The 19,234-nt window shown below is 39.8% G+C and overlaps 1 protein-coding gene across 1 annotated transcript in view; it reads left to right on the top strand.

Moving 5' to 3' along the window:
• Positions 1-9,485, top strand: part of LOC107574976 (serine/threonine-protein kinase 32C-like) — a gene marked incomplete at its 5' end in the record, with an annotated part of 15,672 nt that extends 6,187 nt beyond the window's left edge. Inside the window, 4 exons of the mRNA XM_016261394.1 lie at positions 610-713; positions 2,980-3,096; positions 6,773-6,870; positions 9,320-9,485. Of these exons, the coding sequence (XP_016116880.1) occupies positions 610-713; positions 2,980-3,096; positions 6,773-6,870; positions 9,320-9,485 (485 nt within the window). The remainder of the gene's footprint in view (positions 1-609; positions 714-2,979; positions 3,097-6,772; positions 6,871-9,319) is intronic.
• Positions 9,486-19,234: the final 9,749 nt, after the last annotated feature.

The following is a 19,234-nucleotide window of genomic DNA, read 5'->3' as shown; positions in this document are numbered from 1 at the left end:
GTTGTTGTTAGTGGTTGCTAGGGTGTTCTAGGTGGTTGCTAGGTTGTTGTTAGTGGTTTCTAGGGTGTTCTAGGTGGTGCCATGACATTTATATGTGTTGCCAATGTGATCTTGGCAAACCTGGATGTGAGAGGAAGCCTCATTTTATAAGTGTGATTTCTAGACCTGGAAAAGTCATCGACATTAATCAAATCCTAAAATCTTATGATGAATATACATTTTACTAGTTATATAAAAATTCTAAAATATTTTAACGCTTACAAATTGTGAGTACAAAATATTTTTTCATAACAAGTTTCCTAATCCATAATTAAGAACAACTGGGAAAGTCATGCTAGTTTATAGGTTAAAAAGAGCAGGAACCCTGAAGAACATTCAGCTCCTAAAACTTCTGGAAACCAGAAATGCACAGAATTTAAAAGTGTTCTGGATAGTTGAAGGCCTTGGAGTCAATAAGTCTGAGAACCGCTGATCTAACTATGACTTGTCTTGTGTGGTAGTTCTTGGTCAGAATATCTGGACCAGACTTTATCTTGTTGGCCAGAGTCTGACTGCATAGATCACATCCCATAATAATCATGGTCTGAATGCATGTGTTTCTCCCAACAGCTCCAGAGATCTTCCAGTCGTTCATGAGCGGGGGATCCGGTTATGCGTTTGAAGTGGACTGGTGGTCGCTGGGTGTGACGGTCTTTGAGGTTCTGCGAAGTTGGGTACGATTTTTGGCAGATGACAGCGTAATGAATGTGCAGAACTGCGATTCCCAAAAGCACGATCGTAGAGAGCAACGGTGGCAATAGTTTCTACGATCTACTGATGCTTACGATGGTTTTGGGAAACGCAGATTGACGAGCCACCAGTAAACCTTGTGTTTTATACTGAAGTCTCCAGCAGGGGATGCTGACGTGCTGGTGCTTAACTAGCTTAACCTCTTTGGTCAACCATCTTCACCAGCTAAGCTTTGCTGGTTTGCAACCCTAACCCTATAAACCAGCTTCGACCGCTGTGCAGATTCACGTGGATCTAAACGAGTCTCAGCAGGAGCCCAGCTAACAGGGAACGTTCTCATAACTTTCACTTACGTTTTTTAAAGTTATCTAAGTGTTCGGACAAAGCGCTCTTAAAGAAATGTTAATGGAACGTTCTAATAACTTTATGAATATTTGATATGCATTCTCATAACGTTGAGAGAAATCGTTCTGAGATCAAGAATCTTGGACCTTGAATGTTCTAAGAAACGTTTTTGTAACCTTTAACTCTTTCCCCGCTGGCATTTTTAAAATAAGCTGCCAGTCACCGCCAGCAGTTTTGATCATTTTCACAAAACTTTCATGGCCCCCAGAATGTTTTGTTGTATGAAAATCTGAGCATGCAATCTGTGAAAGGAAAGAACAGAGCCTCTGCTTTTACAAGCAAACAAAAAACTTTTATTCTAGCTTCATGTATTCTTTTTTATTAACACTTGAATGTTGGTAAGTGGTTTTGAACAAAAAGCTGAGAAAATGTCATTTTTGTCAAAGACTACGTCCGAATCAGATTCAGAACGATGATCAAAACACAGATGGAGTAGATCGCTTCCATCCACACCCACAAAGCTTCACAGTCCTAAACCACTTCTTGGGTCGCCATTTCATTCGCTAACGTTAGGCTGTTGATGTTTTGAGGATTGCGTTATTTTACATATGCATCTGCTTACATACCGCTTCTTCATCTGTGTGATTCAGAACACTTTCAGATGTTAATAGCACCCCCTACTGCATGACAGTGAAAACACGGAGAGACAGACCATTCTGTCAATGGCAGGGAAAGAGTTAAATAGTGTTCTAATGACAAGAAAACTGTAATGTCCTTAGAATATTAAATAAGGTTATATTTTGGGTGAAGATAAAGTTAGTAAAACGCTGTAAGAAACATTTTGATGACCTTTAAATTAGGGCTGGGCGATAATTCGATAACGATAATTATCGCGATATAATTTTCCTCACTAGAGAAGATGCGTTTACTCACTAAACAGCGCTGTGAGATCCAGTGTGAAGTGCCAATAGAGCGATGAACACATGACTCAGTGATTTAAACTAGTTTAAAGCCAAACAGGAGAAACACTGTGTGCAACGAGACAGTCAGAAGGCTTTTCAATCTACACGTCGCCATCATTTACCATGGATTTACTGTAGTAACACTCACTGCACCATGGTATTGTGGTAGAGATGTGGGATATTCACACTGAATTTTATTACAGGAGTAATGGTATATAATTGTAATATGTGTTTGTAATAAGCTATAGCATGTGTGCATTTATACTGAATGTTTTTAGACTACTGTTTTTCATACAAATAGGCTACCTAAAAACCATATAGTTATATTTTTACCATGGTATTGAGGTGCTATATGTGTGGTTTTTACTGTGTTTATCATGACTCAAATGTATGCTACTGTGGGAGACCAATGCTTAATTAAAAAAATTAAAAAAAACTTGGTCAGGATAAATTTAACCGTATAAAACTGAGGTTGCTACAATTTTTACAGATGTTACCGATTTTGATAATGAACAAAAATTTACCTCTGCATCCTAACTCAAGCTACTATCAAATGTGCATTTCTAAGAGACAAAAAAAGTGATATTATTATTATTATTACTATTATTATTATTAATATTATCAGGCAACCTTGATTTGAAACAATATCACTCATTAGAACATGCAGAAACTAAGAAAATATTTATTTAGATATTTATTTTAAGGAAAATGAATCAGTTTCTACAACTTTCACTTTGGAGGAAAAAATCTGGCTTTAAACTTGAAAGAAATAAAGATTTGACATTAATCGTGATAATTATCGATATCGACTGAAATTATAATGTTATAGTTATGAACAGAAAACTTTTAGTGTCTTAGAAACATTTCAAAACAATGCTCCCACAGTGTTTTTATAACGTAAATGTGTTACCTGTGAAGACCTGAGCATATTTCTGTCTCTCAGAGGCCGTACGACATCCACGCCAGTAACTCGGTGGAGTCTCTGCTGCAGCTGTTCAGTACGGTCAGTGTGCAGTACAGCTCGTCCTGGCACAAAGACCTCGTCTCGCTGCTGAGGAAGGTGAGATGAACAGAGCATCACCAACATGCACAACTAATGCTACAGATGAAGAACGTACAGCCTAGCAACACCCTAGCAACCACCCATAACATGGTGTCACAGACTTACACAGGCAAACCCCACTCATACATACTTATGACAATGTAAATCTAGTTGGATGTTGCCAAGATGTTCTGGGTGGTTGCCAAGGGGTTGCTAAGGTGTTCTGGGTGGTTGCTAGGGTATTGTGGGTGGTTGCTATGGTGTCGTGTGTCATTGCTTGAGGTGATTGCTATGGATTTTTGAAAGGACATTGATTGTGTGGTTGTTAATGTGTTCTGATTGTTTTTTGCAAATTGCTTTGCAGTTGCTAGTGTGTTCTAGGTGGGTTGCTAAGGTGTTTGGGTTGATTTTTAGGGTGTTTTGGGTGGTTGCTAGGATGTTCTGGGTGGTTGCCTGAACATCTCTATGTGGTTGGTAACATGTTCTGAAATATTTCTCAGCAGTTGCTTGGGTATTCTAACTCGTTGCTAGGGTGCTTTGGGTGGTTGCTAGTGTATTGTGGGTGGTTGCCATGGCAAATATATGTGGTTGCTAATCTGTTCTGATTGTTTTTAGCACATTTCTCTGCATTTACTAGGGTGTTATGGCTGGTTGCTAGGGTGTTCTGGGAGGTCAGCAGGACATTTCTGTGTGGTTGCTAAGGTGTTTTGGGTGGTTGCCGCCAGGATATTTTTGTATGGTTGTTCTGATTTTGTACATTAGTCTGCATTTGCTAGGGGTTCTGTGTGGTTGCTAGGTTGTTCTAACTGATTGCTAGGTTGTTTTTTGGTGGTTGCTAATGTGTTCTATGTGGTTGCTAGTAGGGCTGCACGATTAATCGAATGCGATTGTCATGCGCAATTTGTTAGTAAAGCCGGTTCTGTAATCAGCAGGAAATCATCATCGCGTGCTTTCAGATGGAGCAGCATTTACTTCACAGAGCCGTAGTTCACTGACAAGTTACGCAAAAAAAATCGAATGCGCGATACGCTGTTTGCGTAGCTTCTCAGTGAACTACGGCTCTGTGTAGTAAATGCTGCTCCGTCTGAAAGCATGTGAAAATACCACATTTAATAACATGTTTTTACTCCAAACTCACTTCATAACGTCAGTCGAGTGTTTGAAATAAATCCTTCTGTGAGATGATGTGGCTTCTTACACAGAATAAGGCACGCAACATATTTCATAGTATTTAAGCAGCGATAAAGTCATTGCATTATAAATATACTTTATTTTAATGAAAATTATAATAATAAATACTCAGATAAACCGTATATAGCCGTAGTCGTGTGTCTATTAGTCACATTGAATCAATGAAAGCAGTTGAATCTTCTGTTTATTCAGCTGCAGCGATATTCGGGGCATATTTGGAGTTTCAGCGCGAGAGCGCCCTCTGGCCTTTGGATGGAGATTTACTGCTGATCACAGAACCGCGCTTCACTGAAAGATACGCATGACAATCGCAGCTTCTGTCGAATCGCGATCTCGATTCCATTTCGATTTATCGTGCAGCCCTAGTTGCTAGGGTGTTTTGGGTAGTTGCTAGGGTGTTCTGGGTGGTTGCTAATGTGTTCTGATTGTTTTACCACATTGTTCTGCGGTAGCTAGGGTGTTTTGGGTGGTTGTTAGGGTATTCTAGGTGGTTGCTAGGTTGTTTTGGGTAGTATGTGGTTGCTGTAGTGTTTTGGGTAGTGTCTGGGGTGTTTGCTAATGTGTTCCGATTGTTTTACCACATTGCTCTGCAGTAGCTAGGGTGTTCTGGGTGGTTGCTAGGGTATTCTAGGTGGTTGCTAGGGTTTTCTAAGTGGTTGCTAGGTTGTTTTGGTGGTTGCTAGTGTGTTATATGTGGTTGCTAGGGTGTTCTGGGTGGTTGCTAGGTTATTGTGGGTGGTTGCTATGGTGTCGTGTGTCATTGCTAGGTGAGTTCTTACTCGCCCGAGTCGGAAGAGCCTTCACCTCGACAAACTGCGTTAATAAGGATGAAATGGACAAAAGATGAAAATAGATAGAATGCAGATGGAGTCAGAATGAATAACGAGAGAATAAAACACTGTAATGATGCAGGAGAGAATAAAGGGACAGATTGTGATGAGTGAGAGAAAGAGGAGGAGATGATAATGAGCTGGAGAGATAATAAAATAAGATGAATGAAGAAAACACTGGAGAGACAGAAGAAATATTATGAGAGGAGGATGGATATTAGTGAAGAACAGAGGAGCGACGTGAGACATTAAAGTCATTGATTAGAGCTGAGAGTTATGGAGAGATTATACTGTGTGCATGAATCACAGGAGAAGAGCATTGTGGGTCGGATGAATAGATGGACCCACAGGAAGTATGCTGCTCAGTACTTCCTCTTTCGGCTCTCTATTATATTTCATTTAAGACCTCAGATGTTTCTTAATAGACATATAGACACAAATGAGTCATTAATCTGATTTCATCGCTTAAGATCTCTTACCTTTGTTTGCAGATTTTACTTTATCGGCCAGTTTAAGCAAAGTTTGAGACATTGCTGAGATCACTTCTAAACTTGATATACTAAAATAATTAAAATTAAAACTAAAACTGAAATAAAATCTATATAGACGTATTTAAAAAAAGTAATAAAAATGGCAAAAACAGAGAATGAAACTGCGGTTTACACTTTATCAGCGGATGACATGTCAAGTCCCGTCACCTGCATTTTTATAGTGCTTTATAGAATACAGATTGTTTCAAAGCATCTTTACAGTAATTAGCAGAAAAATAGCAGAATCAATTATGCAAGCTTCAAAAATTGAGAATTTTGCTCTGAAGCAGCTGTAGCAAGACATTCATTCAGTAGAGTCAGTTCAGTGTTCATTTCAGTTCATGCAGTCATGCAAATCAAAAGCACGTTTTGGAAAAGGACTTTCAAAAATCTTCAAGTAGAAAAAATATGAAATGTGTGGTGAATTGCCTATGCTCCTCTATTTTAAGTAGCTGTGGATCAAAGCATCTGCCAAATGCATAAATGTAAATGTGAAGTTTCTCCTGAGAAAAAGAGCTTTAGAAGAGATCTCAACAAAGTCTCAAACTGTGCTTAAATTAACCCAATATACCAAAGTCTGCAAGCAAAAGAGCGAGATCTATTCCCTCATTTGTGTCTGTGTAACATTAGTGGAACATTCCATTTGATCGTTTTGCACACACTGGGGGAATGTTACTTTTGAATGTTCTCTAAACATTCTGAAACTTCTAACATTTAAAAAATGTTAGCGGAACGTCCAACTAAAATGATTCAGAAACAGAAGTGTTCCATGAATGATGTGTAATAATGTTTTTGTGCTAATGCTTTGAGAACATTATTTAAAAAACTGAAAACTCGGAATGAACGTTGTTAACGTTACTGGAAGAACATTTGTTAATAATTTTGAGAGAACCTTGCCAAGTTCTGAGAACGTTCTCTATTTAGTTAATTTTGCTCCATATATCCTGGTTTACGCGGGAGTATTTCACATTACAGTATGTAATTACAGTAAACAGTCGAGTGTGGTGTGAATACTTCTGTGAATACGGATACACACTGATGTTTGTGTGTGTGTGTGTGTGAGTGAGAAGTGTGGTTGGTTGGTTTGTTGCACTGTCCTGATGGTGTTCGTCCTGGATGTGCTTGTGTTTTGTGTTTCTGTAGTTATTGACTGTAAACCCAGAGCATCGCTTCTGTAGTCTGGCTCAAATGCAGACGGCGCCCTACCTCTCCGATGTCAACTGGGACGACGTTCGATTATTGTGATGTTTTTATCAGCTGTTTGGACTCTCATTCTGACGGCACCCATTCACTGCAGAGCATCCATTGCTGAGACACTGATGCAGTGCTACATTTCTACAAATCTTTAAATAAATAATTCCAAAAGGACAAAATCTATTTTTAAGCTAGTGATGCAAAATACAGTAAAACAACATTTCTGGGCAGTAAATGTTCCACATTCAAGTTCATTTTGGACCCTGTTCACACATTCAGACACACATGCTGAACTTACAGAAGAAACGGTCAGATTGTGCTTTTGTTCAGTATCTGCTTTCAATCGTTTCTCTATAACGCTCACTCCGTTTCTGTTCTGGTGTGGCTCATCTTATTTTCCAGTGCAAATATCTAAACATCCTTAAATGAAGTGAGTTTATGATTAAAGCAAGAATAAATATGTCATTGAGGAATGAAAACTTGTTTTCCTTTTGAATTAAGAGCCCATATTTCTTCCTGTTTTAATCATAAACTCACTTCATTTTGATCAATTCCACAGAAAACAAGACTTCTGTCATTTTGCTACTAATGTCTTGATTTATGAATCTTTAGACATTTGCGCAGGAAAACAAGACAGAAATACAGATTCATTGCAGTGCGATCAGAAGGTATTCTAGTATTCGAGAGCAGAGCTTTTCGAGCCTTGAGCAATTTTTTTTCTTTTTGCAAAATTAATTAAAAAAGAATGGTTGGAAGTTGTATTTTTAATCTTTGAAGTGTTTCTAATTCAACTCATTCTGCTGCCCTAGACTTTTAACATTTAGAGCACATATTGATGTATTGTGTTAATGGTCTTTTTATAAATTTACAATAAAACAATCTACGTTGCATGCACAAAATACAATATTGTTGTAAAATTGCTATAGAATATATGATTCAATTTACAGCACCTACATAAATTGAATAAAATCCAAAGCTAAAAAACATACCCCGTGCACACTCTTTATTCAGCATTTTATAGATTTAAAGAAATCTACTAAATGCATGGCCATCTTGTTCTGACCAAAGTAATTAGAACACACCATGTTTGTACAAACTGTTTATTTTAGAGCACAGCCAATGTAATCCTCATATATACGTGATTACAGTTTAAAGAAAAAATGCAAAAATTACCAGCGATAGTGTCTTTTTAATATACTTTCCTTAAAGGGATAGTTCACCCAAAAATGAAAATTAGCCCATGATTTACTCACCCTCAAGCCATCCTAGGTGTGTATGACTTTCTTCTTTCAGACGAATCCAATCTGAGTTATATTTAAACATATCCTGGCTCTTCCAAGCCTTATAATGGCAGTGAATGGGTGTTATTTTTCAATAGTCCAAAAGAAGTCCAATAAAGCGCATCCATCCATCATAAAAAGTGCCTCACACGGCTCCGGGGGGTGAATAAATGCCTCCTGAAGCGAATCGATGCGTTTGTGTAAGAAGCATTCATATTTAAAACTTTATAAACCGTAATCTCTAGCTTCTGTCGTACGCGCGTTCATTCCGGCGGATGACGTAAGCGTAGCGTAAGCTCCAGTGAGAATATGCTCGTCTCGCGAGAACCGACGTTTGTTTACAGGAGCAAAGGAAGCAAAGTTTCCTCTCGGCTTATATCGAAATCCTCCCTCATTTTTCTTTACAAATCCTCATTTTGTGCTTCTAATTCGTGACCAGTGTTTTGTTTTGCTCTCTCCGCTGCGCTTCTGCATTCGTCACTTATCACCAGAGCTTACGCTACGCTTACGTCATCCGCCGGAATGAACGCGCGTACGACAGTCAGCGCAAGCTAGAGATTACGGTTTATAAAGTTTTAAATATGAATGCTTCTTACACAAACGCATCAATTCGCTTCAGGAGGCATTTATTCACCCCCCGGAGCCGTGTGAGGCACTTTTTATGATGGATGGATGCGCTTTATTGGACTTCTTTTGGACTATTGAAAATAACACCCATTCACTGCCATTATAAGGCTTGGAAGAACCAGGATATGTTTAAATATAACTCAGATTGGATTCGTCTGAAAGAAGAAAGTCATACACACCTAGGATGGCTTGAGGGTGAGGAAAAGTGAGTTGGGAAGGCCTAATTACGACTTCAGATGCTTTCAAATCACTTTTTTGGAGCAAGATGGCAAAATGCCTGAACAAGATTTTTTAACTCCATAACATTATGTAGAAAGACTGTGTGTTTTTGCATTGTTTTATTGTTGCAGTACTGTGTGTATTTTGCACATGCAACTTGGTTTTACAGTAAATAATTTTTTTTGAACATTTATTTGAACAAATTTACTGTCGATACAGACTTTGCATCTGACATTTTTCTAACTGACTCGGAAACTCTAGGCGTGTAGAGTTTCCCATTTGTAAATACAGTTTTGTGGTGATGTTTGTGTGTGTTCAGCTCATGAAAACTTCCTGAAGATCTTGCGCTTGTTCCTGTGCTGTGGTTCAGGTTGAAGCGTCGGCAGGAGGAGGGCTGTATGGCAGCAGACGGAGACGCCGATCCAGACGGAGACGAGGCCGAGGGAGGAACAGAGGACGAGGAGACCGAGGCCGAACCCGAGGCCTCCAAACTGAGCATGTGTGGCTCGGTCTGCTCGTCTCCGGGAAGCTGCTAGTGCCCCCTGCTGTCTCGGAGCTGCTCACCTCGCCTTTAACAGCCCTCGAGATCCCAGCCCTGGCTTCTTTCGTCTCCGCCGCTCCTAGAGTAAATCTGAACTTCTATGCAACGTAACTCTTCAGCATGATGTAAAATAGAGATTTTAGAGGCAATGCTTCAATGTAAGACTGTTCGCTTGAGTATGACGAGATCTTCATGTCGAATCCACACACATCAAGCTGCTTGATGAGCAACTGATAATTGACTTAACTGCGTTTGTATGTTTACATATGTGACCTCTTATTGATCATGGAAGCATCTGGTGCCTCTTGAGTTTCCTGCTTTCATGTGCTGCTAGAAGTCAAACTGCAGGACTAGTTAACAGTATTCATTATAAAAAAATATGATCTTAAACACTTTTAAAAGCCGCCTAAGTATTAGAAATGAAGCAGATGTTCTTCTTGCTCTAAAAAAGTATTTCATGCACTGCAAAAACTGTTTACTTAGTATGTTCGTCTTGTTTTCCAGTACAAATGTCTGAAGATTCTTAAATCAAGATAAATTTACTTGAGGAGCAAAAGGATATGAAGATATCATCAGACATGAAGTCTCGGCGAGTCGTTTAAGACATTTGACTTCCTCCAGCACTTTAAAGCAGAAAATCCTCTGTCGAAACAGATCTGGAGAGTCGTTTGTTTCGCTTTTCTCCTGAAGAAATGAAAAACACTCGGACTGATCTGTTTACGGTGAGATGAATCGGTTTAATTCTACATGAGGACCATTTCTGCAATGACGTCAGTCTTTCCTTTAAAGACCTCATGAGTATTTATTTGCTGTGTGGAAGTAGATGCATGACACTGAAGCGCGCATCACCCTTTTACTGTAAATATCCAGTCGTCTTTAGTTTCTACATGAACCATCATTTACTGCTTACAGTTTAGGAGGAGCTTCATTCTTACCGTATCTACAGCACTGATTGAAACACGTCTGAGTTTATTCTGTCAGCATTTACACTACTGCTCAAAAGATTGGAATAATTATGATTTTTAAATATTTTTTAAAAAGAGTCTCTTCTGTTCGGCAGGGCTGCATTTATTTGATCAAAAATACAGTAAAATTTGTGAAATGTTATTAGAATGTAAAACAGCTGTGTTCTATGTGAGTCTCTGTTAAACTGTAATGTATTTCTGTGATGCACAGCTGTATTTTCAGCATCATTCCTCCAGTCTTCAGTGTCACATGATCTTCAGAAATCAGTATAATATGCTGATCTGCTGCTCGAGAAACATTTCTGATTATTATCAATGTTGAAAACAGTTCTGCTGCACAATATTTTTGTGGAAACTGTGATGCACTACCAGTCAAAAGTGTTTTTTTAAAAAGAAATTAATCCTTTTTTTTCATCAAGGATGCATTAAATTGATCAAAAGTGACAGTCAAGACATTTATAATGTGACAAAAGATTTCTATTTCAAATAAATGCTGTTCTTTTGAACTGTTTTTTTTTAACTCATGTGACACTGAAGACTGGAGTAATGATGCTGAAAATACAGCTGCGCATCACAGAAATACATTACAGTTTAACACATATTCACATAGAACACAGCTGTTTACATTCTAATAACATTTCACAATTTTTACTGTATTTTTTTATCAAATAAATGCAGCCTTGCCGAACAGAAGATAATTATTTTTGATCGGTAGTGTAAGGGAGCCACAAACTCTCATTTTGGCGTGTTTAAGGGCGGAAGTGTTCGGGTCACATCTTCATCACTGTTAGCCAGGATGATGAAGATGATGATGATGATATCTCTAGTATATTTCTCTCTGTATGTCGCTGCTTTAACTCTTTCTGCCCTGCGCTCACATGTTGCCAAACTCCTTTCTGACTGTTAGACTCTTAAACTCAGTGAAGGTTTGATGAGACGCCGATCCTTCATCTCTGCTGCTTATGAATCTCTATAGGACGCCAGATTAAGATTGATTTATAGGTGTGTGTGTGTGTGTGTTTAGCGTAGCATTAATTCAGTAAGTGACGTCGGCACACCTGTAGCGAATCATTACCGTAAACTCACCGCTTCATCATGTAAACATGTACATAGTGAAAAGCCCAGTATTTTCCACAGTTTTATGTGGATGTGCTGACATTAGCACGTTTAAATATAGACGATACGATACTGAGAGGTTTTACCAAGCGACGTCTTGTTTAAAATCTCTCTCAAGTGTGCAGGCACAACTTGTAGGCAAAAACGCCAAAGCTTTTGTACCATTTGCATAGCCATTTCTAATCCAAACGAGTGAGTGAGTGTGAGTGTCAGTGTGTGTGTGAGAGAGAGAGTGTGTGTGAGAGAGTGTGAGTGTCTGAGTGAGTGTGTGAGTGTGAGTGAGTGTGTGTGTGTCTGAGTGAGCGAGTGTGTGTCTCAGTGAGTGTGTGTGTGTGTGTGTGTGTGTGTGAGTGAGTGAGTGAGTGTCTGAGTGAGTGAGTGTCTGAGTGAGTGAGTGTCTGAGTGAGTGAGTGTCTGAGTGAGTGAGTGTCTGAGTGAGTGAGTGTCTGAGTGAGTGAGTGTCTGAGTGAGTGAGTGTCTGAGTGAGTGAGTGTCTGAGTGAGTGAGTGTCTGAGTGAGTGAGTGTCTGAGTGAGTGAGTGTCTGAGTGAGTGAGTGTCTGAGTGAGTGAGTGTCTGAGTGAGTGAGTGTCTGAGTGAGTGAGTGTCTGAGTGAGTGAGTGTCTGAGTGAGTGAGTGTCTGAGTGAGTGAGTGTCTGAGTGAGTGAGTGTCTGAGTGAGTGAGTGTCTGAGTGAGTGAGTGTCTGAGTGAGTGAGTGTCTGAGTGAGTGAGTGTCTGAGTGAGTGAGTGTCTGAGTGAGTGAGTGTCTGAGTGAGTGAGTGTCTGAGTGAGTGAGTGTCTGAGTGAGTGAGTGTCTGAGTGAGTGAGTGTCTGAGTGAGTGAGTGTCTGAGTGAGTGAGTGTCTGAGTGAGTGAGTGTCTGAGTGAGTGAGTGTCTGAGTGAGTGAGTGTCTGAGTGAGTGAGTGTCTGAGTGAGTGAGTGTCTGAGTGAGTGAGTGTCTGAGTGAGTGAGTGTCTGAGTGAGTGAGTGTCTGAGTGAGTGAGTGTCTGAGTGAGTGAGTGTCTGAGTGAGTGAGTGTCTGAGTGAGTGAGTGTCTGAGTGAGTGAGTGTCTGAGTGAGTGAGTGTCTGAGTGAGTGAGTGTCTGAGTGAGTGAGTGTCTGAGTGAGTGAGTGTCTGAGTGAGTGAGTGTCTGAGTGAGTGAGTGTCTGAGTGAGTGAGTGTCTGAGTGAGTGAGTGTCTGAGTGAGTGAGTGTCTGAGTGAGTGAGTGTCTGAGTGAGTGAGTGTCTGAGTGAGTGAGTGTCTGAGTGAGTGAGTGTCTGAGTGAGTGAGTGTCTGAGTGAGTGAGTGTCTGAGTGAGTGAGTGTCTGAGTGAGTGAGTGTCTGAGTGAGTGAGTGTCTGAGTGAGTGAGTGTCTGAGTGAGTGAGTGTCTGAGTGAGTGAGTGTCTGAGTGAGTGAGTGTCTGAGTGAGTGAGTGTCTGAGTGAGTGAGTGTCTGAGTGAGTGAGTGTCTGAGTGAGTGAGTGTCTGAGTGAGTGAGTGTCTGAGTGAGTGAGTGTCTGAGTGAGTGAGTGTCTGAGTGAGTGAGTGTCTGAGTGAGTGAGTGTCTGAGTGAGTGAGTGTCTGAGTGAGTGAGTGTCTGAGTGAGTGAGTGTCTGAGTGAGTGAGTGTCTGAGTGAGTGAGTGTCTGAGTGAGTGAGTGTCTGAGTGAGTGAGTGTCTGAGTGAGTGAGTGTCTGAGTGAGTGAGTGTCTGAGTGAGTGAGTGTCTGAGTGAGTGAGTGTCTGAGTGAGTGAGTGTCTGAGTGAGTGAGTGTCTGAGTGAGTGAGTGTCTGAGTGAGTGAGTGTCTGAGTGAGTGAGTGTCTGAGTGAGTGAGTGTCTGAGTGAGTGAGTGTCTGAGTGAGTGAGTGTCTGAGTGAGTGAGTGTCTGAGTGAGTGAGTGTCTGAGTGAGTGAGTGTCTGAGTGAGTGAGTGTCTGAGTGAGTGAGTGTCTGAGTGAGTGAGTGTCTGAGTGAGTGAGTGTCTGAGTGAGTGAGTGTCTGAGTGAGTGAGTGTCTGAGTGAGTGAGTGTCTGAGTGAGTGAGTGTCTGAGTGAGTGAGTGTCTGAGTGAGTGAGTGTCTGAGTGAGTGAGTGTCTGAGTGAGTGAGTGTCTGAGTGAGTGAGTGTCTGAGTGAGTGAGTGTCTGAGTGAGTGAGTGTCTGAGTGAGTGAGTGTCTGAGTGAGTGAGTGTCTGAGTGAGTGAGTGTCTGAGTGAGTGAGTGTCTGAGTGAGTGAGTGTCTGAGTGAGTGAGTGTCTGAGTGAGTGAGTGTCTGAGTGAGTGAGTGTCTGAGTGAGTGAGTGTCTGAGTGAGTGAGTGTCTGAGTGAGTGAGTGTCTGAGTGAGTGAGTGTCTGAGTGAGTGAGTGTCTGAGTGAGTGAGTGTCTGAGTGAGTGAGTGTCTGAGTGAGTGAGTGTCTGAGTGAGTGAGTGTCTGAGTGAGTGAGTGTCTGAGTGAGTGAGTGTCTGAGTGAGTGAGTGTCTGAGTGAGTGAGTGTCTGAGTGAGTGAGTGTCTGAGTGAGTGAGTGTCTGAGTGAGTGAGTGTCTGAGTGAGTGAGTGTCTGAGTGAGTGAGTGTCTGAGTGAGTGAGTGTCTGAGTGAGTGAGTGTCTGAGTGAGTGAGTGTCTGAGTGAGTGAGTGTCTGAGTGAGTGAGTGTCTGAGTGAGTGAGTGTCTGAGTGAGTGAGTGTCTGAGTGAGTGAGTGTCTGAGTGAGTGAGTGTCTGAGTGAGTGAGTGTCTGAGTGAGTGAGTGTCTGAGTGAGTGAGTGTCTGAGTGAGTGAGTGTCTGAGTGAGTGAGTGTCTGAGTGAGTGAGTGTCTGAGTGAGTGAGTGTCTGAGTGAGTGAGTGTCTGAGTGAGTGAGTGTCTGAGTGAGTGAGTGTCTGAGTGAGTGAGTGTCTGAGTGAGTGAGTGTCTGAGTGAGTGAGTGTCTGAGTGAGTGAGTGTCTGAGTGAGTGAGTGTCTGAGTGAGTGAGTGTCTGAGTGAGTGAGTGTCTGAGTGAGTGAGTGTCTGAGTGAGTGAGTGTCTGAGTGAGTGAGTGTCTGAGTGAGTGAGTGTCTGAGTGAGTGAGTGTCTGAGTGAGTGAGTGTCTGAGTGAGTGAGTGTCTGAGTGAGTGAGTGTCTGAGTGAGTGAGTGTCTGAGTGAGTGAGTGTCTGAGTGAGTGAGTGAGTGAGTGTCTGAGTGAGTGTGTCTGAGTGAGTGAGTGAGTGTGTGTCTGAGTGAGTGAGTGAGTGTCTGAGTGAGTGTGTTTATCGTGTAAAGCTCATAGAAACACAGTAACATTTGTAAAGAAGCATTTATTGTAGTAAGTGAACTCCTGGAATGTTTAATCTGAAGTCAGTCTGCGGTGTGAACGCTGAATCTGGTTTCACATCACATGACGCGTGAAGACCAGACGTCTGACTTTAACCATTGTAATGTGGACGGCATGATACTGTACCTATACATAGATTCTCTTGAATATTTTGGCAACCCATAGATTTTGACGATCATTAAAGTATGAATAAAGAATGAATATGTTCTTGTGCCTCTTTATTTCTCAAATCAAATATATATATTGGTTTATATATTTTATAAATAAATATTTTGAAAGTACAATATGTATTTATTTTAAAATATACAAAAAAAAAATCTTTTTTTTTTTTTTTTACATTACAAGAAAAAATTTATCTATAGCACTTTACATTACATTATGTGAACTGTTATTGCATCCAGTGTTGTTTTACTACAATAATTTTTATTGATTAACTTTTTGAAGTGGAAGATCAGGGTAGATTGAACTTTTGTCTTCTGGGAAACATGTAAGTATCTTCTGTAGCTTTTGAAGGGCAGTTAGTGTGTGTGTGTATATATATATATATATATAAAGTATTAATTTTTGTATACGTTTTGTATATTTTGACATGTTCCCGTGAAAGAAAAATCCAATATAGCTGATGATATGGCCAAATACTGGACAAGTCAGCTAACTTGAATCATACTTGACTGTATTTGGTCCTCACAAAGACACAAATGATACATAGATGAGTCAATTTTGTTCTGGGGGTCCTTGAGGATGGTTCTGAATTGGACTGGGGTCCGGTACGCCAAAAGGTTGAGATTCACTGGTCTAATATGGGCCTCAAGATGAAAATTTAAAAGAACTAATAATTTGTGTTTTAATTTTATACTGTATGGTACATTAATTGGGACACAGTTCAAGTTGGATGTCAAAAATGGGTGATTTTTTTATTTTTATTAACATTCCAAGTCAGCGCATATTCATGACAACACGAATCAGTCAGATCATAATGTGAAAAATGATTTTATGACTACTTCTAGCATAGAGAGATTAGTGAGATGCAGTGCATTAAAACAAAATGACAAACTCTGAACACAACAAAACAAGTTACTAAAACTAACAACAGAAGCAACCGCACATAAGAGCAATGCTTGTTGGGAGTCTGAACAGGCAACACAAAGACAACCCAGAAAAATTCATGTACACTGTAAACATGTGTGTTATTTTTGTATATTCGCATGCATACAATGATTGATTATGGGAACATCATCAGTGGTTCCTTAAATCATCAGTTCTAAAGAAACGCTAGAAGAAACCACTGACACTCAGTAAAATGGTATAAATGATTCATTTCTTTTTTTATTTTTATTAACATTCCAAGTCAGCGCATATTCATGACAACACGAATCAGTCAGATCATAATGTGAAAAATGATTTTATGACTACTTCTAGCATAGAGAGATTAGTGAGATGCAGTGCATTAAAACAAAATGACAAACTCTGAACACAACAAAACAAGTTACTAAAACTAACAACAGAAGCAACCGCACATAAGAGCAATGCTTGTTGGGAGTCTGAACAGGCAACACAAAGACAACCCAGAAACATTCATGTACACTGTAAACGTGTGTTATTTTTGTATATTCGCATGCATACAATGATTGATTATGGGAACATCATCAGTGGTTCCTTAAATCATCAGTTCTAAAGAAACGCTAGAAGAAACCACTGACACTCAGTAAAATGGTATAAATGATTCATTTAATTTTAATGTGAAAAGCTTAAAAATAAACCCTGTTTTGACTCATTATAGGATCAGAACTAAATGATCTGCTCTGTGCCGTTATTGTTGTGTGAAGAAATGTCTGGATCATATTTAACCCTGGAATCAAAATAGAAAAAATTAAGAAATTATATTTATTATATTTTTCATAAAGAAAATGACTCATTTATTTTTGTTTTTAGCATTGTGATGTTATTTTCATGACAAGCACATTTTAAGTCTCGTTGCTGTAGAAAATCTCCAGAAAATCTTTCATGCTGCACAGACACTTTTTTAAAATATAAATTTGGTAAAGTACTGTTTGGAAAAGTATCCTTATCCACTAAATAAAAATGGAAAAATCTTGCAGATTCATTGGTTAAAAAAAACCCGGAAAGCCTTAAGAACATTAACCTCTTAAAGCTTCTGTAAACCTGAAACATTTATTTTAGTTATTCATTTTAAACTCTGGACAAGCCTATTTTTCGTAAATTAAAAAAAGGGTTAAATAGAAATCTTGACATCTTTTGAATGAGATTAAACAACCTACACGGGGCGGCCTGTGGATGTTGCTGTGGACGGTGAGGGGGTTGGAGTCAAAAAAGCAGAGAACTGCTGCATTCACTGTGTTCAGTTGTCATGAAAATAATGTAAAAATTATATTTAATAAATGACAGTCTGTGAAACATTTATTTTAGTTATTCATTTTAAACTCTGGACAAGCCTATTTTTCGTAAATTAAAAAAAGGGTTAAATAGAAATCTTGACATCTTTTGAATGAGATTAAACATAACCTACACGGGGCGGCCTGTGGATGTTGCTGTGGACGGTGAGGGGGTTGGAGTCAAAAAAGCAGAGAACTGCTGCATTCACTGTGTTCAGTTGTCATGAAAATAATGTAAAAATTATGTTTAATAAATGACAGTCTGTAAGATTCACACACACACACACCTCTGATGATCATCGTGTTCTCATGAGTCTGTTGCCGGCGGCTCGTCCAGTATGTCGATGAGGGGTTTGTCCAGCAGGGGGCTCCACTCAGGGGCCTCAACAGCGTCCAGCAGAAGAGCCAGCTCAGCCTCCAGCTTCTGAAGAGTGTTCTCCACCCGCTGACCAAACACACACACACACACACACACACAACCATGAGATTGGACAGTGAAGATACACACATAAAAGTGTGTGTCTACAGTGAAAACTGCAAAATTTACACACTCATTATGACCAATGAAGCACTCTACACTTCATATTTGCAAGTAGTAAACTAAATTTAGAGGAAAAAAAGTCACAAATCTGAAAGATGTAAACTTAGAATTTAGAGGAAAAAAGTCACAAATTTGCAAGATTTAAACTCAGAATTTAGAGGAATAATGTCAGAATTATGAGAAATCATAAACAAGCTTCCATAGATCTCAGCTGGCATTAGAGTGATGCAAAAACATCTGATGAAACGATGAGACTGGGAAAAAACTGAGGAGAGATGACTGATAAGATGAAGTCAGGAAGTAAACTGAAGTGTTTGATTAATGCTGAAATAATCAGAAAGATCTCCAGGAGCGAGAGACAAGACACATGTGATCAGCTGGAGGTAAAGGACACGCTGGCATTAGCAGAGGTCACATGACGCGTGACTTTCTTCAAATTGCCTTAAGACAGACTTTGGTCTGATTACACGCTGATGGAGATCTGATGATACTGAGCTGGTTCAGTGACGTCACCTTCTCTACAGCATCCATCCGGTCATGAAGAGCGTTCTGATCCTGACAGGCGCTTGAGCTGCTGCTCGTCTCTGTTACACAAACACACACACAATCTACTGTTAATACATGAATTACAGTCTGGAGTCACTGCAAAACACATTAAACATCAATCACACGGCTCCACTGTTTCTGTGAGTCATATGGACTCTGAGGAGCATTTCTGGAAGTGGATCAGAGATTCACCTCAAACATGAAAACAATCATCTGGACACAAGGAAATAAAGTTAACACAACAGACTGTCTGAATAATGATGGCAACAGATGATGTGAGCTCATGTTACACACACACACACACAGTGGTATTCGTATATTACGTGTTCATTCCATGGTTTTTCTACTGTACAAACTCTATTTTCTATCCCCTCACCCTAACCCTCACTGGAGTCACTGCAAAACACATTAAACATCAATCACACGGCTCCACTGTTTCTGTGAGTCATGTGGACTCTGAGGAGCATTTCTGGAAGTGGATCAGAGATTCACCTCAAACATGAAAACAATCATCTGGACACAAGGAAATAAAGTTAACACAACAGACTGTCTGAATAATGATGGCAACAGATGATGTGAGCTCATGTTACACACACACACACACAGTGGTATTCGTATATCACGTGTTCATTCCATGGTTTTTCTACTGTACAAACTCTATTTTCTATCCCCTCACCCTAACCCTACCCCTCATACAAAACTACAGGCATTTTTAGATTCTCAAAAAATTTAATTCTGCATAATTTATACGCTTGTTTCCTCATGAGGACCAAAAAAAATAAAAATGCCCCACAAGTTCCAAATGTACTGCTATTACTATCCTATTACTGTTTGGTCCCCATAACGTATTATATACCAGATACACACACACA

Source organism: Sinocyclocheilus grahami, unplaced genomic scaffold (assembly GCF_001515645.1).
Source record: "Sinocyclocheilus grahami isolate Dianchi unplaced genomic scaffold, SAMN03320097.WGS_v1.1 scaffold2423.1, whole genome shotgun sequence".
In the NCBI taxonomy this organism is placed as follows: domain Eukaryota; kingdom Metazoa; phylum Chordata; class Actinopteri; order Cypriniformes; family Cyprinidae; genus Sinocyclocheilus; species Sinocyclocheilus grahami.
Note: the sequence above shows the minus strand (reverse complement) of the source record. Positions and strands in the feature narration are given on the sequence as shown.